This window comes from Syngnathus acus, chromosome 8, assembly GCF_901709675.1.
Source record: "Syngnathus acus chromosome 8, fSynAcu1.2, whole genome shotgun sequence".
Classification (NCBI taxonomy): Eukaryota; Metazoa; Chordata; class Actinopteri; order Syngnathiformes; family Syngnathidae; genus Syngnathus; species Syngnathus acus.
In genome coordinates this window covers 4064674-4083674 of record NC_051093.1, presented here as the reverse complement: position 1 = coordinate 4083674, position 19001 = coordinate 4064674, and the positions used below count along the sequence as shown (strand labels likewise).

The following is a 19001-nucleotide window of genomic DNA, read 5'->3' as shown; positions in this document are numbered from 1 at the left end:
GCCTGCAAGGTGTGAATGCTTGGAATATGTTGCAATGATGCGATTAGGAGGTGGAAGTAGATGCAGAAAAAGGATGGGTAATACTCATTACTTTAGCATTCATACTTTTGAGGAGATTTTATTTTGGTGGTCTGTCTTAAAATGTGTGCCTTGACTAAATAACTGTCGAAAAGCAGGCTCTAAATGGGACTTTCACATCAAAACGTCGTCGTAAGCACTCACCAGCAGTGAGTGACACCGGAATTGGGCGGGGCCAAAGAGAGAGAGAGAGTGTGTAAGTGTGTGCGAGGAGGACTCTGCACGGAGGGGTCAGCAAACTGTTGCAAACTCTCCGGACCGACCCAGCGACCCACCGAGCGGACGAGCGAGCGAGAGCTCCCCGAGTCACCGCAGCCTGTGACCGCGCTCGAGCACAGGGAAAGCCGCGCGGCAGTCGTCGCCACACGAAGGTAAGACGAGTGACATTTGTAAGCCTTGTTATTGTGTTTTTTCAGTGGGAAAAAAAAAATGCGTGCCACTTGACGCTCCGCTATTACGACACGCTCATATGCAACGTTTGTAAACAAACTCCGCCGCTTCGCTGAACCGTTGGGAGCGCCGGGGGGGGGGGGGGGTTGTGCCGGTGGATCCGCCGGTCGAGGCTCAACAGGCGCTTGAGGGCATTCCTGTTAGTGCCTCCCCCTCTCCTGTCACTTGTGGTTTTGCTAATGTTTGGCGCTTACTGTGTTGGGCAAGTAATGACAGACGCTGTCATGGAAAAGTAGTCACATTGCAATATTATATGGATTGGAAACAGTCGCTCCTTCGGGGAAGATCACAAATGTGCTGAGTACGGATTCAGCGCTGAAGTAAAAAACTAGATTTAAAAAAACTGAAATGTGGTTTTATTGTCCATTTGGATAACTTGGCACAACTTCTCAAGAGTTTTCTGGAAAAAAAAAAGAAGAATGTGTTCATTCTCTAATGTTTTGCATTTGACAGCCCGGAGGAAAAATGCTGTTTATGTGCAGATGAAGAATTTCTGAACACTCTCAACTCAAATTAACTTCATTTCTAGAGCATAAACATAGCTGCATACAAAGTGCTATCCTTAAAGTAAAAATGTTAGAATTGGTTGCTCCCTTGTTTGAGCTCAGGTTAGGAGAAGCATTTGAAACAAATGGAGACGCTTGAAGGGAGGACTGGCTGGTTTCACCACCAATCATTCTTTTGAGCTGATCACATTAAACGATTCTTTTAAGGTTTGGAAATATCGTCACCCGAGCTTGCTTGAATATTGTGACGAGGTAGTTGTACAAAATTTCCCTAAAACACAATAATGAACCGAACACATTTTATTTAAGCAATTTTAGGAAAGGAAAACCAAGCAATGCATCAATTTCCTGCAGGATTTTTTAAAATTATTTTGTCCTCCCCGGTTTAGAGAGAAAATATCCACTTTGAGGGGCATTTTTTACTATTTGCCTAAATATACGCCCATTGTTTTTAGTTGTGAATTTATTGTTGACTTGTGCTATATCATTAAGGGTGTAAGGGCGAGGACCTGTTCTTGACAATGACGTTGCGATTCGCTGGAAGTGAGCCGATCAAAGCTTAGTGGTTTTTTTTTTTTTTCTGGGTTGGTGTGACCGAGCTATGAGTCAAAGGCGTCAGACCCGGTGAAGTGTTTCTCGTCATTGACCCGCACGCTAACAGGAAATCTGCTGAATCTTTCAGATGGCAACATGTGACAATCCAAAACAAAGGTGCGGGTTGTCAAGAGTGAAAGGGAAACGGCAAACCTTGTGAGGGAAGTGATCAGGAAGCATGTGGTGACACTCGTCCCCACCCCACCCCCCATTTAAACCTCCACCCTCTTTCAGTTGCCCTAATCCACCGGTCATGTGACCACCAGCTTTCAGTCTGGAGCGGCCTGATCCATCTGTCGAATAACGCCGCTGATTGTTGACATCCCGGGAAGGCCTTTCGTTTTGCTGTCTCATGGTCGCCGCAGGCACCGCACCCCTCCCGTACTTAATTGCTCGATTTTTCGCGGCCAGTTCATGACTAATTTTGGCTTTGTCGCTCCTGGCCACTGTCGACACGTAACGCAAAGTTTCACTGAGCCGTTTTTTTAAAAATCCGTCTCGTTTTTCTATTTTGAACGTTAAACACTGTTCGTTTTCTCTGCTCAGAATAACATTTTGGCTAGGTGTCACATTCTTCACACAACGGGAATAAAATGTTTGCCTGCGGGCGCAGCACTGTGATTGTGGGACTTGCACAACATAAATCAACTTTCTTCAAGTGTTTTCTTTCTGGGCGTCAGGTTTAGCAAATTGAGCAGGATGTGCGATAGCTGAAGCTGCGCCGTTAAAGCTTATTACGAGCTTACTGCAAAGCAATGGCCGCCTCGCCCGCCAGTGTAGCCCGGCTAGCGTGGTTATGTTATCAGACGTATGGGTTCAAAGTGTCACCCGTGTGCTCCCCCAGACCAGGAGAACCGCCCAGATCCAATTGATGTCCAGTATTTTGGCCCAAGGCGACTTTGTAAAGTCAATTTTTGGATTATCAGCGATTGAGCCATCTTGGGCTCACCTTACAAGAAGGCCGTGATTTCAAACTTCACACTCTAGAGGCAGGGCGTTTGGGTGTCAACAGCTTGCACTGTTAAATCCCATCTGTTGCTCGCCGCTGCCCCTCGCAGGCATGCGGGCCAGTTGAATCCGCCACATGGTGTCGGAAATAAAACGTTGGGGAGGGGCAGCGAGTGTGTTGTGTGCATGCATTGTGCTTGCGTCACACTGGGGTTATGCTCATCTCGCTCATTCATATAGAACGGAGGATTTCAAAATACATTTTCTTTGCATTCTTACTAAAAATAGACTACAGTCAACAGAATACACTGTAGAGTAAATCACAATGGCGGGACTATGATGGAAAGTTACAGTAGATACCGAATATGCGATTTCACTTCAAAATCTGGGCAAAAGTTTTCCCAGATTGGTGTTTGTCAAAATCTCCCTGTTGGCCGCAGCAGCTGGACATCGTGTCGTCCTCACGCATACAAGTCATGTTTCTTCCAGGAAGACATTGTCATGACATCATGAACCGTGGCAAAATGTCTTCTGGCCTCCAGACCGGACCCCTCCTCCTCTTCTCCCCTCTCCTCGCTGGTCGCCTGTTTTTAGATCTGTGCCGTCTCAAAGTGCTGAGTAACCAAAGCGTTCGTTTTGAACGGAGGCCATCGAAGAGCCGCGTGGAATGGCTGTGAGAATCTCGCCGAGCCCAATTGAAGCACTCATAAGTGATCAAGATGGATGCGGCTTGGCTGGTCCAGCGGGCCAAAGATCTTTGTAGGGTAAAGGGTTGACCTTTTACTGAAAGAACAGTACTTGGCAGGGAAAATGTGGCAAGAAGTGGGGGGTTGGTAATGGGTCTCTGTCCATTCCGGGATAATGCACGTGAGAAATAGCAGCTACATGACCTTTGGCCTGTGACGAGCTGTCGGGATCAAAGGGCAGCGTTTCTCCAAAATGGCTGAAGCCGTTTACCAGGTTAGGTGCCTCGAGGGAAAAGCAGCAAGGTCGAATGTCAAAAGAGTTTGGCTAGTGCTACTCGGTGTTGACGCGAAAGAGGGAAAACACTGAGCACGTTAGCTATGTTGCTAACCAATTCAGCAGCACCTACAGAGGCAAACCAAGCGGACATATGACGTAGAATGATTGTCACAGAATTTTGCTAACTTGATATGAATGGCCACACACTGAAAGAAAAATCTTTATTTGCACTTGGCTGTCGTCATTGTCACCAGACAAGCGAATTTGAGTCGCTCTCAGATGCTTTTCATTTTAGACGATGCGCTCACGTGAATGTTGAAACAACACACAACCGCTATTTCCACTAACACACACACACATAAAAGGACGCGTGGTTGCCAAAATTGAGACGCGCCCCCTGGAGGCAAGGCTTAACCTCATTACAGGGTGAGGGGGGGGTCGGGGAAAAAAAGAATTTCACGCCACTTTGCATTCTTGTTAAAAGGTGCTAGCTAACTACATTACCTGAGAATGGAAAAACTTTATGGGGCGTCTCGCCCCACTTGGACATTCGTAAGCTCGCGCCTGCCGTGGCGTGCTCATCCCAACAGTCTCTTATCACGTTTGTGCAAAAGTCACTTGTGGGCGGTCTGGGCCGCTTAGATATTCGCAAAAGTGTCGGCCCGTGATGAACTTTCCCACCGGGGGACCACTTTGCATCATAAGGAGCTTCCCCACCAAGTGTGTTGGTTACACTCTGCAAAGGGGCTAATTGGATTGTTGTACGTTATCTGCGGAATCTTTTTTTCGTTCCAGCGGTTTGAAAACAAGCTTATGAGGATTTAAAGGAGTACGTATTATGTATCTCCCGCCCACAGTCGTTAGGCTTTTGTCACACTCACCCCATGGGTGAAGAATTAACGCACACCAGTTCCGAAAAAAAATTGTGTTAAGAAACCTTTGGGGGAAGGTTTTTGTGGGATTTTGTCGATAGAAAATAGGCCAAACCAAAATGCCTTCAAATTAGAGTAAATCCATCCAATTTCATTATTTTGCAAGATATCTAAAGGCACCAAATACAACAATGCCATTTTTTTTATTCCTGCTTCATTTCCTGTCTTATGTTCGTGAAGCTCCCCTGGAGGAGGGGCGGGGCTTAGAGTTCACCCTCCATGTTCCCAGACCTGTCTGACATGTTCGGACCCCTTTTGCTCCCCCAGTTTGCCACGGAGGGAGGGCTGCCTCTGTGTTGTTTGTTCACTTGTCAGATGACATTTAACATGCTGTTTGGGAAGACAACAAGGTGGCAACCTGGCAGGGTGGTCCGCCGGGTGGGGGGGGTGTTTCAAAACTAGACCTATTTTGCAAAATGCTTATAAAACAACTTTTCAATTAACTTTTTTTAATTGTTCCAGATAAACATCATGTTTTTTTATTATTACCCACCGGAGTGAAAGCTGACTTTTGATAGAGAACATCAAGTGCGTCAATGTTCTTATTCAAAAGAACAATTTAGCCTTGTCGACTCGTCGAGACACTCATTTGGCTGGTTTTTAAGGGCACCATTTTCCAAACAATTGCTCTATGTTGATGTCGCCTTTGTTCTTACTCAAAAGCAATAATTTCTTTCTCTAATTACAAGCTCACAATTTGGGCTTTGTCCTCCCAATTGAATTATGTCTGGATGCAACAATCGATGTAGACGAAATAGCCAATGTTCCCCGTAGATAATTACTGTCATTATGCGTTTTCAATGCCCTGACTTTTAGAACCAGACCGCAACATTTTGGGCCTTTTAATCAAATTGTTAAAAAAAAAGCTTGCGCAAAATGCTGGTCATTTTGTTTCTTGACTCTGAAGAGTGCCCAGTAAAGATGTGGATGAGTTCACTCGACTTGTGCTTGAGAGCGACACAGTTACATAGATGCTAATTGTTAGCCCGTAGGTCTATTGGGTTTGCTATTGTATGCTAGCATTAAGCTAGCAGGGGCTATGTTGTTGTTGTTTTTTAAATACACATTACTGCATGTTTCATGTTTAGTTTGACAGTAAGCTAGCATTTGCTAAACGTTGGTTGTTATGACATGATTTGATTCGCCTGCTGCCATGCTAGGTTTGGGTTCAAATTGTTGATTTTTTTTTTTTTTAATGTAGTTTTGAGTCACAATGCAGGTCATGCCTGGTGTCTGTACTAATAACAAAAGTCTGTGGTGGAGTTGTTTTGTTAAGAGGAAGAAGAGAAGCCTTTGGCAGCTGAACTGTACGCCAGCCAATTTACGGTATTTAACTCCTTTGTTTCCAAATCAAGTTGTACTTATGTTAAGTCTCTTTTGTCGCAGACCTGCTTCTTCTCTCTTAGCGCTGATCTCCCTCTTCATGATATCAATTGGAGAATGAAGCAGGTTGTTCATTCAGGGCCGAAAAATGTATTTTCAATTTAAACTCTTAACAAGGCCAGCACTTATGTGATTTTATATTTGTATCAAAGGAGACACACTGAGCTTTTGAAGCTTTCGCCTTGTCGCACCCGAAGCTAAACCTCCACCGCACACCTCGTCACCCTCGCAAAAGACACGCCGGCATTCCTGTCGCCGTGCACTTGAGCCCGGAGCCGCATTTAACATTCGTCCCCGGGCTTCACATTACATCACGACCGCACATTGTACAAATACAAAGGAACTTCCAATTGTTTGACTTTCAAAATCAAATTTGCCATTAAGAATAATTGGATTTGAAATAAATGATACCAGTGGGTACTTGTTAGTAACCCAAAGACAACATGAGTAGCCCACGGGTCTGTTCTAAAAATAGCCCAGCTGTGATTGGACATTGTGAGTTACTAAAACAAATTAAAATTGAAGAATCATGTTATTCCAAATCCAATTAATCACAATGTTAACCTTGCAAGCCCGTATGTCACTCCGATGTAAATACGCCATTTACATTTGTTGACACTTGCAGCAGGAAGATATAATGTGACCTTCATATTGCTAGCTTGTTTTCAAAGCAAACAAACCCTTGACAGATGTTCTTTTTGTATCACCAGAATGTCGGGATTGAGTATATCTGTGGCCTTTTTCACACGTTTGGCACCTCAGAATTCTCATTTCATGACTGCCGCGTCACCTCAAATAGCCCGTCTTGCTCCGAGGCATCTGTCCAGATGGTTGGAAAGTGTGAGCGAGGGGTGGATGGGAGCAACGGGGGGGGGGGGGGGGGGGGGGGGGGGGGGGGGGGGGGGGGGGGGGGGGGGATTGGGTTGGATAAAGCAGGTCATTGGATGGCCAAGCTCCGACTCCAAAGGCTTGAGGGCGGGGCGGCGGTTCAGAGGCTAGCGGGCCAGCTGAGTGCAATGAGGTTACGCTGTCAAAATGCTGAGCTCTGCATGCGCTGTTTGATCTATTGCTGTTTCACAATCCAAACATCGGGAACGGGTAGCCGCTCTTTACGCCTTGATGCACGGCAGTAGTAGAATAGACGTTTACTTTTGTTACATTTTAAAGCAGCTTGTTGAACACTACTTCTCGATTTTCAAAATGACTTCACTCCCTGACAATCAGATTGAAAGTAGTAAGTCACACTAACAAGAACAAGCAACACAAGACGTGTTACGGGAAACGCATTTGGTGACGTCCTGTCAGCAGTGGCATGGGAAGCGTTTTTTTTCCCCCCCAAATATACACCATGCGGTAAGGTAGTCAGGGTTGACTAACCGCTCGAGTGTTTGCTTTCCCTAACTGGTTTGATTTGCCAGCGTAAGGCAGGTCAGTGACATGCCTCGTTATTTTCCATGCCGCGCCGACGAGTCCGGCGGGGGAGTCGTCACCTGCGGTGCATCATGAACCCACCCCCTCCCCCACCCACCGATTGATTCCACATCAGTCAAACTGCAGACTGATCACCGAGGGGGCTGAAGAAGCTGCAGTTGCGGCCACAACCGACAGCGACTAACTTGCTAAATTACACGGCGGCGGCGGCAATATCGTGAGCGGCCCTAGAGGGACTGCGGTTACACTGGCGCCGTCATCGTCATCACTAACAGTCGCCCTCAGGCTACCTGTGGGCTATTTCGGCCTCGTTACGCAATTACTTTTGTGTAATGTGCGTCCTTGTATGTCTTGCTTATCCATTCTCAGCTCTGTGCTTTCAACAAAAACAACTGGAGCGGCGATTGTGCTCGAAACAACCGGAATATTGGTCAGTTGGAAAGTTCATGCTGAAACATTATTTAGGTTTCTATTTTGGGCATTGTTTTTGCCTACATTTGATTTTTTTTTTTTTTTTCTTTTATGTGTCAATGCTCCTGCAACGATGCATTTTAGCTTAGCTGACCTTAGTTTAGCTTACTGTATATTTTTGAAAATGTCATCTATGTTCATCTCTTAGTTAATTGTTTACCTTGGTTAAGCTTTTATTATCTATATGTCAAAGTCAAAGTCAGCTTTATTGTCAATCCCTTCATATGTCAAGACACACAAAGAAACCGAAATTCCGTTTCCTCTATCCCACGGTGACGAGACATACAAGTAGACGACACAAAATAAAAACAAGAAGGCACAAACAATAAATAATAAATAAAAAATAATAAATAAATAAAATGAGCGATGAATAAATAATAAACCAATAACCCAATAAATAAGTATAATATATTTGAATATATATAAAAAAAATAAAAATAAGTCAAGGTAATCGCTGTACGTCTGCATCTGTTTTGAAAGTGGACGTCAAGGGCATGCTAATTGAGTCAAATAATAGCCCGCACATGAGCGCAAATATTTGTAACTGATAATAGATGAAGGTCAGCACCGTATCAAAAGATGACCTTTTAAGAACGGTGCCGAGGAAACAGATGACACCTTCACACGTGCCTCCCCACTTGTGAGCATCATTAAATGGCTTTCCAAATTCAAATGCGAGTCCAAAGATGGTGGACGAGCGGAATGTGTTTGCATTTGCACACGTGTCTGCGTGCTGTTGAGCTAATGAGTGATCTGGCGGCGTGACGGGATGCGGGCTGCGACGTACCCCCCCGGCTCGACACGACTGGCGCGGCCGTCTTCTTTTAAAAAGCCTTTTTGTCTTTTTTCTTTTTAGGCGCCCTTTCTTCAAGCTGTCAGCCACATTTACAGGTCATGTGTCCGCGTGCTACAACAAGTGTCCTCTGTCCTCCTCCCGTGATAGTTTAATTAGATTGGCTAAGCTTGGACTGTATTGTCGCTTTGTAAGGACTCGTTTGTGATGAACCGAAAACAGAGGAGCTTTCAACATAAACATGTTTTGTTGTTGTCGTGATGCTTGTGTTAGCGCTCGGGGCGGTGGGTGGGTGGCACCATGAGTTTCCTCACAGGAAGTGCTTACGTTAAATGAATGGCAGTTTTCCCTAAGAGGAAGGAGTGGGTGATGGCGCTCGACTAGTTTTTTTTTTTTTTTTGGGGCCTCTCTGCAGGGCTTTAAACGCGCATGTGACATGCCACCGCCGCGCCGTGAATGTAGCACGCTAATGGGAGACCACAACGGCGGCCATGATGAAGTCAGCCATTCTCCATTTCTAATATTGTGTTTTGGTTGGAATTTTTTGCTTCTATTCTAATTTAGATTATGTTTGTTGGGAAGGACACTTGATCGAGAACTCAAGTATTAATCCATCAAAATGAAAAATTATTTTCTTCTGCATTGTCGTGGTTGTTTAGTACTACCAGGAACATCAAGTATTTTTTTCCTCCCTATTTTGGCCTGTTTGTGAAATTATCCCAATTTTCTTCAGTTATATGTTGTTCGGCTTATGTAGTGCGTATAAATGATCTCTCTAGTGTTTGTGTGGTGATGTTTTGTCAATTTGCAATCTGCTTTTACCATTTCAATGATAAAGCGGGGGGGGGCTCTCTGCCTATTCAAGATTGGCGGTCCTTTTCGACCTTTTCTGCCAAAAGATTTTTTTTGTTTTGGAAACTACTTAAAGCACTCAGCCTTTTATACCGACTATTCCTCGGCCCCTGCACTCTCGAATTATTTGTTGCTGGTTTTTTGTTGTTGTCTTGTACTGTGCTTCATTCAAGGCTGTACTGAATGGCAACATTTCATCATGACCAATGCTACCGAATGTTAGCGCTGTCTAATAAAAAAAAAAAAAAAATGGTCAAAGGTGAAACTTCACCCAACATTGCCCGTTATGATTAGCTCACAGGATTGTCTTTGGATGCATTCCCGTAATAATTGGAACTGTCGGCGCCGTTTGGGGAGTTTTCTCTGAATGAAAAGCACCACCCCCGGGAGCTCGCTTGTCCCAGTCATCAGATCCATCCGGCTAAAGGCATTTCACCAGTCATGGGACGCCGGTCCACTTGATTCTTTAGTTTGCGTGCGTTTGCCGCGAGCTACAGATCGAGAGGAATGTCGCTCACCGCCAAACCGCTAAACCACAATCATCCCCGCGCACTCATCACATGCCTTCTGTACACGGCTACTGTGCTGCTTTTTGAGAAGAACGAGTCGGCGTGTTGACGGTAAGTCAACCGCTGAAGTGACCCCGGCACAAAGTCCTTTTTTTTTTTGCGGTTCAAATGCAACTGAGAGTCAAACCATGAACCACAGAGGCAAATATGTCAACCGCTTTTCATCTTTGCCGTTGCCTTCTCCCCCAAAGCTGTTAGCTAATCACTTCCCGGTCAATATTGGGTATATAAATACAAACGGTGGAGCAACAATGTAGACAAATAAAATAACTCACGGGCTTATATTATTTATCCTCAAACAAGGACAATGAGTCTGTTGTCAAGAGGATCCAATTGACGTTTTAAGCATTCATATGGTGATTTGTCCTTGTGGTGTGCGTCAAACCAATTCAGTCAATATCTTCTTTCAAGTGCTGAATTCCTTCTTCCATGGCATCTCCCAGAGGAAAACAAAGAGGCGATTCAACTCTTTTAAAGACTGAAGGGGTTAATTTTCAAGCAACTGTCTCCTTGAGTGACCTCTTTTGTTTTCACTTCTCTGCTCTGCTGTTAGGGTGTTGAAGATGGCAGTGTGGATCCAGGCCCAGCAGCTCCAGGGAGATGCTCTCCACCAGATGCAATCTCTCTACGGTCAGCACTTTCCCATCGAAGTGCGACATTATCTGTCGCAGTGGATCGAGAGCCAACTCTGGTGAGTCGCCAAACCGAGTGAGGCGGTGACTTTTTAATCCATGTTGTCTGGAGCAGAGCATTGAAAGCCACATTGCAGCTTCGTAAAAGAGCCTTCGCCATACTCTTCCTAAAAACGATTTCCCCAAACTTCCGTTTTTGTCTTTACGATGTTTCATGACGCACCGTGAAACATGAGGTCACATTGAAATGTTCATTCCCTGAAGCCACTTTTAATTGGCAGCAATTTTATATCATGAGTAAGCGCACAAATAAAGTATTGAGAAATCACTCCGGAGAAGACAGAAAGGTCTTGAGGTGGTGTTTTAAGGTCAGTTGTGCCATTTCCTTCTGAGAACTTGTCCTAAAGAATTTCTTTTACTGCGGTTAGGGACAACATTGACTTGGAGAACCCGCAAGAGGAATTCAAGGCCAAACGCTTGTTAGACGGGCTGATCCAGGAGCTGCAGAACAAAGCGGAACACCAGGTGGGCGAGGACGGCTTCTTGCTTAAAATCAAACTGGGACACTACGCCAGCCAACTCAAGGTAAGTCCTGACAACGAATTGCCGTTTTGCCAATAAAATGTCAATTTCTTCTTTGACTTGTTTTTCTAGCAAAACAAGCCGTCGATTTCGACATTCCCCCTTGTTGATGTTTTTTTTTGGAAACCACACACACAGGAGCACCAAATGTTTCACAACAGTTTGTATCCACTGCAAGGAAAAACAAGAGGACAATCCAAGTGCAGGCCTTGGTAGTTAGCCAGCGCTGCTATTTATGAGCCGCGCTCTCCAAATTCATTCTTCTCTTGCCTTCCGCTCGCCTCCCGGAAACCAAACTGGGCAAAGGGGGGGGATCGCCTTTGCTCAGATTTAGTCTTTTGCAAAAATATCAAAGATGATGTTTGAGTTCAGAGGAAATAAATCCAAATCTAATTGTCATAGCATGAACATGTTAAACACCGCCTAGCACTCGTATGCTAACTAGCGCTTAAACGAAGCGCGCCGCTCTTGGGAGACGGCCGTCATTAGGCTCCTCTAATGGGCTCCGGCGCGCCGAAGCCACCGACGAGCTCCTTGATGCGTCTAAATTGGCGAGCGGCGAGCGCGGCGGCCGCTCGCCTCGTCAGCGGCTAACTAGACCTTAACCACAGCACATGTTGTCCTTGTCTTTCAGAGCACGTATGACCGATGTCCTCTGGAGTTGGTGCGCTGCATCAAGCACATCCTCTACACCGAGCAGCGGCTCGTGCGGGAGGCCACCAATGTGAGTGACTGAGTGACTGAGTGACTGAGTGAGTCAGACTGACTGACAAACTGAGAACCCATAAGTGTACGGAAACAATTCTGCAAGACATCAAAATGTTTGCAGCAGTTTATTTTTCAACTAGCCAAGTGTGAACGCAGACTGCGAAACCGTGTCGACATTTATTTTGTCACTTCTGCAATGACCTGGCACGACGCTGCGGCAAAGCGTGCCAATCAAATAGTTTTATTGCACGCCGCTGCGAGTTGGGAAAGGCATCGAGCCAGCAGCGCATGAACATCTGATTCTTGCTAACTCCTGGCGGGAATTGATTTCCAGTCACAGCTCGCCTCTTCCATTAGCAAACACGATGCGGACTGATGAGCATTCGAGTTTGCTTGGTCGTTATCCGGCTGACTGATCAGACTTGCGATTTTACCGTCGCTAGTTCATCCGAGGATCGGCGCATCCCGTCCATCTCAAATGACATTCATCCAAATGCTATTTCTGTCCATGCAATGGAACAGTGCAGCTCTCCGGTGGGCGGACTGTTGGACAGCATGTCTCAGAAGTACCAGCAGATCAACCAGGCCTTCGAGGAGCTGCGACTGCTCACCCAGGACACGGAAAATGACCTGCGCAAGCTCCAGCACAACCAGGAGTACTTCATCATCCAGTACCAGGAGAGCCTGCGCATCCAGGGTGAGAAAAAAAAGCCCTCATCCTGTCAAAGTCAAATGTGTGTTTTTATTTTTTTGGGGGTGGGGGCGGGGTCACCACTCAATAATTCCAGCATTTTCACTCTTTACTGGAGTGAATGTTCCCCACCACCATAGAGATGTGATTGGAGGAACTCAATGTGGAGACTTTTATTGTGTAAGAGCTCAAAGACTTTTCGAAATGCTATTGAAATACCATCTATAGTATTTGTAAACAAATTATGACAAAGACAAGTTTCCATAATACAGTACACGTAAATGTTTCTGTATGGAAAAAAATATATATATATATAGAATTCACAGACAATCGTTTTCCAACAAGGTTGAAACGATACCTCGAACCGGACGTGAGCCTTGGCCTTCATCGAAAAAACGTCAACAAGCGCCGGCCGCATTCATCCACCTTTTATTATAACCAAAAAGCCTCTTATGAAGTTCTTCTTAGAAATCCATTAATTTTTTTCTCTTTCAAATTTCTACCTCCCTTTTCTAGCTCAGCTATCCAGCCTTGCCACACTGCCCCCTGCTGACCGACAGTTACGAGAGCCCACCTTGCTGAACAAGAGAGCCACCGTGGAAGCGTGGCTGACAAGGGAGGCCAACACACTACAGAAGTACAGACTGGTATCCACTTGACTCTTCTACCTCGCCTCGCACCGGCGGCTCGCCGACGGGAAAGCCGACACTGTCGTTGTCTTCCAGGACTTGGCGGAGAAGCACCAGAAAACATTGCAGCTGCTGAGGAAGCAGCAGACGGTCATCCTGGACGACGAGCTGATCCAGTGGAAGAGACGGCAACAGCTGGCAGGCAACGGGGGCCCGCCAGAGGGGGGCATGGATATCCTGCAGTCGTGGTGAGCTTCCGTTCTGCCTTTCGCTGGTATCAGCGACCGCCCCCCCCCCCGTATGAGAGCCACTGAGGTCGCCGTTTTACGAGCTCCTAATGGACTGCCGCTGAGTTTACTTTAGTCCGTGACTGAAAGAGGACTCAAGTACTTTTGTTTTTGTGTGTATTTAGGTGCGAGAAGCTGGCAGAAACTATCTGGCAGAACCGGCAACAGATCCGGAGAGCAGAGCACCTCAGACAACAGCTGCCCATCCCCGGTCCTATCGAAGACCTCCTCAATGAACTCAACAGCACTATCACAGAGATCATCTCAGCTTTGGTCACAAGGTAGCTACAAAAATGCAAATAATTTTACCCGGTAACATTCTTTGAAATTTTTCACATTAACTCATTCACTACCATTGACGACGACAGACGTCAAACATCCAAGGCGCATGGTTCAACCCTATTTCTGTGCCCGCCCCCACCCCCCTCTTTCTCGTCAGCACCTTCATTATTGAAAAACAGCCCCCCCAGGTGCTCAAAACCCAAACCAAGTTCGCCGCCACCGTGCGCCTCCTGGTCGGCGGCAAGCTGAACGTGCACATGAACCCACCGCAGGTCAAGGCAACCATCATCAGCGAGCAGCAGGCCAAGGCGCTCTTGAAGAACGAGAACACCAGGAAGTAAGTTTAGAGATGTTTATGTCGGATTTCACTCCATTCACACCTCACCACACAACTATGACTGGAACTCCAACAATGCCTTGGGAGAGTCCATGCAGAATCCACTTTTAGCACCGTTCGGCCGCCATGTTCCACATTCCAAACGCGGCAGGAGTGCGTCAGCAGTTAAATCTGTGAACAATACCGCTGTTATCTTGTCTTTTTTTTTTTTTCATGCGCAAGCACGGAAAAAGAAAGAAATGCTATTAAGTATTTTATGCTGGGGGAAAAACTGTTGAGAAACTCCTCGACGTTGTTTTCTTCCCTGTAGTGACAGCAGTGGAGAAATTCTGAACAACAACTGCGTGATGGAGTATCACCAGACCACGGGCACACTCAGCGCTCACTTCAGAAACATGGTGAGGGCCCTCGTGCGAGCTACCCCGCTCGGATTTAAAGCCGCTAAGGGTCGTCAGCGCATTTCCCCAAATAGCCACCAGGGTCGTTTTTATTTATTACGTCAAATGTCAGGGCATCTTTGTTTGAGTGGATGAAAAGTATAGATAGAAAGGGACGTTTCTCTCCATTTTCCTTTTGCCGTTTCTAGAGGATGCTAAATGTACAGACTGCAGTAATGAGCACCAAATGATGGATGTGCTCTTATCTTGCTGGAAGCAGCCATTTGTGCTTTGATATACACGATGACTCACGGCTGTGTTTGTCGAATGTATGTACAGTCCTTGAAAAGGATTAAGCGGTCGGACAGGAGAGGAGCCGAGTCGGTCACGGAAGAGAAGTTCACCATTCTTTTTGAGTCCCAGTTCAGCGTCGGAGGAAATGAGCTCGTCTTCCAAGTGAAGGTGAGAGAACACAAATCATTTAAAAAAAAAATAGCATCTTTTGTACTGCCTTGACCGACAGCATAAAAATTGTCTGTCTATATGCGATGCTGCACTGTTTGTGTTTGAATATCAGTTGCTGAATGGATTCAATGCTAATTCTGCGAGCCCTTCTATAGCGTTTTTCATTGCGTGCTAGCATTGAGCTAGCAGACCATCGATTTTGGGGTTTGATCCAGATTGAAGAAAAACCTTGATGTTGGTTTTGTTGATGTCCCCGTAGACGTTATCGCTGCCTGTTGTGGTGATAGTCCACGGGAGCCAAGACAATAACGCCACGGCGACGGTGCTGTGGGACAACGCTTTTGCGGAGCCTGTGAGTAAACCTTTTTGATATCTATTTATAACCAGCACCGCTATTTGCTCATGTACAATTCAGCAACTTTTTTTTTTTTTACTTCAAGCCACGTCCTCACAAGAATCAATGGAGTCGATCAATGCCAGTTTTTGTAGTTTTAAGCAAAAGGCGGGTTGGTGAAAATCTGAAAACCTTCTGCTATCAATCCATCTTTAAAGCTCGCTCATGCCCCGGGTAACGCTCAGCGGTCGGCGGCAGGGGTGCGGGGGGTGCGGGGGGTTTGGGCGCTTCACAAAAACATCAGCAGCAGCAGCATGGGGAAGATTTTCAGATCTGCCTCGGCACAGCGGGCGTCTACATTTCACACGCTGTCGATAACCATAGCCTGCTGTGCGCAGTGGCGTGTAACGCCGTGACTCATCTCTCATGGCAAGGCTTCAAACCTTCGTCGGGGTCAAAATGTTGTGGCGACAGTTTCAATAAGAAAAGGTTCATTATTAATTTTAGAATTAGTTTTTTTTTTCCCCCATATATTTCAATGGAACTAAAATATTGCGTAATAACAAGACTCTGTTGTCCTCAGGGCCGCGTGCCTTTCCTGGTCCCGGACAAGGTGCTCTGGCCTCAGCTGTGCGAGGCCATTAACATGAAATACATGGCGGAGGTGCAGAGCAACCGCGGACTCTCTGAGGAGAACCTGGTCTTCCTCGCCCAGAAGGCTTTCGGCAGCTGCAGCACCAGCATCGAAGACGATCGCAATATGACCATGACCTGGTCACAGTTTAACAGAGTCAGTTTCCTCGTGATTCCGCCGCAATATAAAGACTTGTTGTGTTCTCCGCTCCCGCAGGGATTTTTTTTTTCCCCTTCCCACAGCCCGGAATTACTGAGCCATTTGCGAAGCGTGCTTGTTTACCATTGAGTGATGCTTAGCAACTCTGTCGTACAATTCCAGTCATGTAAAATGAGCTTCGTTGTCATCATAATGGCTGTTTGGTGAAAAGATGGTGGTTCGTTTTCTGTGTGACAAAGCGGCCAACACAATATCGCAATTACAGCTCGTTCGGTTTCGGCGGCACGGCGTGGCAAAGAAACGCTTCATGTTGTCTTCTGCTCCTCAGGAAAGCCTGCCTGGCAGGAACTTCACATTTTGGCAGTGGTTTGACGGCGTGATGGAACTGACCAAGAAGCATCTCAAGCCACACTGGAATGACGGGTGAGCGTGTTTTCTCAGTGTGGAAAAAAAGCAGCATGTTGTTCCCGACTATAGTTTTTGTCTGCCTCCTCCATGGCAACCGGCGTACGCGCAAAGAATAAAGGTACGGAGCTGTGCACGGCTAACGCTTTCTCCTTTCTCTTTTAAGCGCTATACTGGGCTTTGTAAACAAGCAGCAGGCTCAAGACATGCTGATGTCAAAACCCAACGGCACTTTCCTCCTGCGCTTTAGCGACTCGGAGATCGGAGGGGTCACCATCGCCTGGGTGGCCGAAAACCCCAACAAAGCAGGTATGAGGGCCACTCAAGATCGCACAACCAGTTTCAATCCACTGACTGGTCTTGCTTTTAGAGGCAATAATAATTATAATAATGGATTTTATTTATAACGCAATTTATATTTGATGGCATATTGCTATTGTACTGCCTGCGGTAGAACTCAAAAGGCATTTGCCAGCCGCCACTTAATTCATTTTGCTCCAATTATGTTGCTGCCTTTACAGGCTGCTGCAAAAAATTAAGTGGAGATGCAATTAGCCGTAAACGCCATTGACGCTAAAGTACCGTACTCGCCGATATGGACTGCATTAGAAAATCGATTGAAATAAAAACATCTCTGGTCCATTTTCCAGGAGAGAGAATGGTGTGGAACCTCATGCCCTACACAACCAAAGACTTTACCATTCGCTCTCTGGCCGACCGCATCAGCGATCTCAACCACCTCCTCTTCCTCTACCCCGACAGGCCCAAGGACGACGTCTTCTCCAAGTATTACACCCCTCCCCTCTGTAAGTTTCTGCCGTGGTAGCTTCTTCCCTTGTCTCTCCTTTCTACGTTTTTGACGCCGCTTCTCCGTTCCCTGTGCAGCCAAGGCGGTGGACGGCTACGTGAAGCCGCAAATCAAACAAGTGGTGCCTGAGTGAGTTGTCCTCTTCCATTTCCGTTCATCATCGGCTATTTGATCTCGCATTACAGATCAGCAATTACAGTCAGAGGAGGCCAATTAATGATGCCGAGGGGCTCCTGAGCGAGCGTGCTCTCCGCTCATCATTACAGTTAGCCTCGTTAGCCGCCGAGCGACGCTCTGGCTTCGCTACGGCCGCTGCTTTGCCGTAAAGATGCAGCGGGGCGCGGAACTCACGCTGTGGTGAGTTGCTTAGACGACCGCTAAGAATCACGTGTGTGCGTGTTTTTCCACAGGTTTACAACGGCCAATCCCGATCCAACGAGCGGTAACGCCACCTACATGGATCACAGCGCCTCTCCGGCTCCCGTCAGTCACCCTCACGCTTACGGCTTGTACCCACCCATGTGAGTTACTGCGCCGCGTTATTGTCGATAAATTGATTATAATTGATTTTTCTATCAATATTTTTCAATTACCAATATCACGCAGGAGTGAACCCATGTTGGACGCTGACGGAGATTTCGACCTGGACGACACCATAGACGTGGCGCGCCACGTGGAGGAGCTGCTACGACGGCCTGTGGAGAGCCACTGGGGCGGCCAGCAGTCGTGACCGAGCTAGCGAGCGAGCGAGCGAGCAACCGGCTCATGGTTTCAATTCCAATCATCTCATCTGTTTTGCCCTCTCCCTCCATTGCTATAATGTGAAATGTTCATAACGGTTGTGGTTTTATTTTATTGTATCGGCGTGAGAGAGCATGTGACTCTTCTTCTTTCAAGTTTTATTTGTGTCCATAAGTATTTGTACAAGATTTCAATGTAAAACAAAAGGCAGACAGTGTTATATAGTATTGGTTAAAAAAAACAAAAACAAAAAAAAAAACACAATAGTGTTCAATTGTCAGTGTGCATGCGTTCACTTGATTTTAACATGCTACTGTATGAAAAAAAATTCTATGTTATATTTCTGTTTTTAATGAATGTTGTCTGAATGTTGACAAAAAAAGCTGGAACGTTACTCAAAAACCTCTGGTTACAGCAAACACTCGCACACACAAAAAAGTGGTGACACGCTCAGCGGATGATGGAACCTCGCCGGGTGCACCTTGGCACCTTTGTCTGATGCTTTTCAAAAATGCTGCCTGCTTGTTCTCTCAGGTTAAATACACATTGTTGGATCTTTGTGTAATTTTCTTTTCTCAATCTGAGTTGTTTGTACGCTTGGTGTTGTCGTCTTCTGTCGTTGTGCTTTGGAGGCCTTTCCAGAAAGAGAAAAAACAGAACAGCTGTCATTGGCAGTGAAGTGACAATTGAAAGAAAGAAAAAAAGAACTATCGCATACAAATAAACGCTCTATTTTTTAAGTTTAAACTTTAGTGTGGTGGCTTGGATGAAACAGTTTTCACTCAGTTGGGTAAATATATCTAGTTGTGTATGTAAATATATGTATTCATTGTGTATGTCTGCGGAAAGCCCCTTTTCTTTAAAATCAAATAATTGCCTTTCGAAACAGATCAAACATTTTCCATGTTGAAACAAAAGTCGGTGAGCAAATTTTTAAATAGTAATTTACAAGAGGGCATT

At 46.0% G+C, this 19001-nt stretch overlaps 1 protein-coding gene across 1 annotated transcript; it reads left to right on the top strand.

Annotated features, from left to right (window-relative positions):
• The first annotated feature begins 241 nt into the window (after positions 1-241).
• Positions 242-18788, top strand: stat5a (signal transducer and activator of transcription 5a). Its single transcript, XM_037256570.1, has 19 exons — positions 242-449; positions 10524-10661; positions 11031-11187; positions 11819-11908; positions 12415-12589; positions 13100-13230; positions 13309-13460; positions 13625-13780; positions 13939-14118; positions 14429-14516; positions 14835-14957; positions 15220-15312; positions 15878-16084; positions 16416-16510; positions 16659-16801; positions 17143-17298; positions 17378-17429; positions 17711-17821; positions 17907-18788. Exons 2-19 carry the CDS (start codon positions 10534-10536, stop codon positions 18028-18030), a joined length of 2361 nt encoding a protein of 786 aa, XP_037112465.1. The 5' UTR covers positions 242-449; positions 10524-10533; the 3' UTR covers positions 18031-18788.
• Positions 18789-19001: the final 213 nt, after the last annotated feature.

What these genes read in the sequence shown, in the direction of transcription:
- stat5a (XM_037256570.1), top strand. Translation starts at nt 10,534, where the DNA reads ATGGCAGTGTGGATCCAGGCCCAGCAGCTCCAGGGAGATGCTCTCCAC. An exon ending in GCGCTCACTTCAGAAACATG is followed by an intron (nt 14,517 to 14,834) that starts GTGAGGGCCCTC and finishes ATGTATGTACAG; the next exon opens with TCCTTGAAAAGGATTAAGCG. An exon ending in AAGCCACACTGGAATGACGG is followed by an intron (nt 16,511 to 16,658) that starts GTGAGCGTGTTT and finishes TTCTCTTTTAAG; the next exon opens with CGCTATACTGGGCTTTGTAA.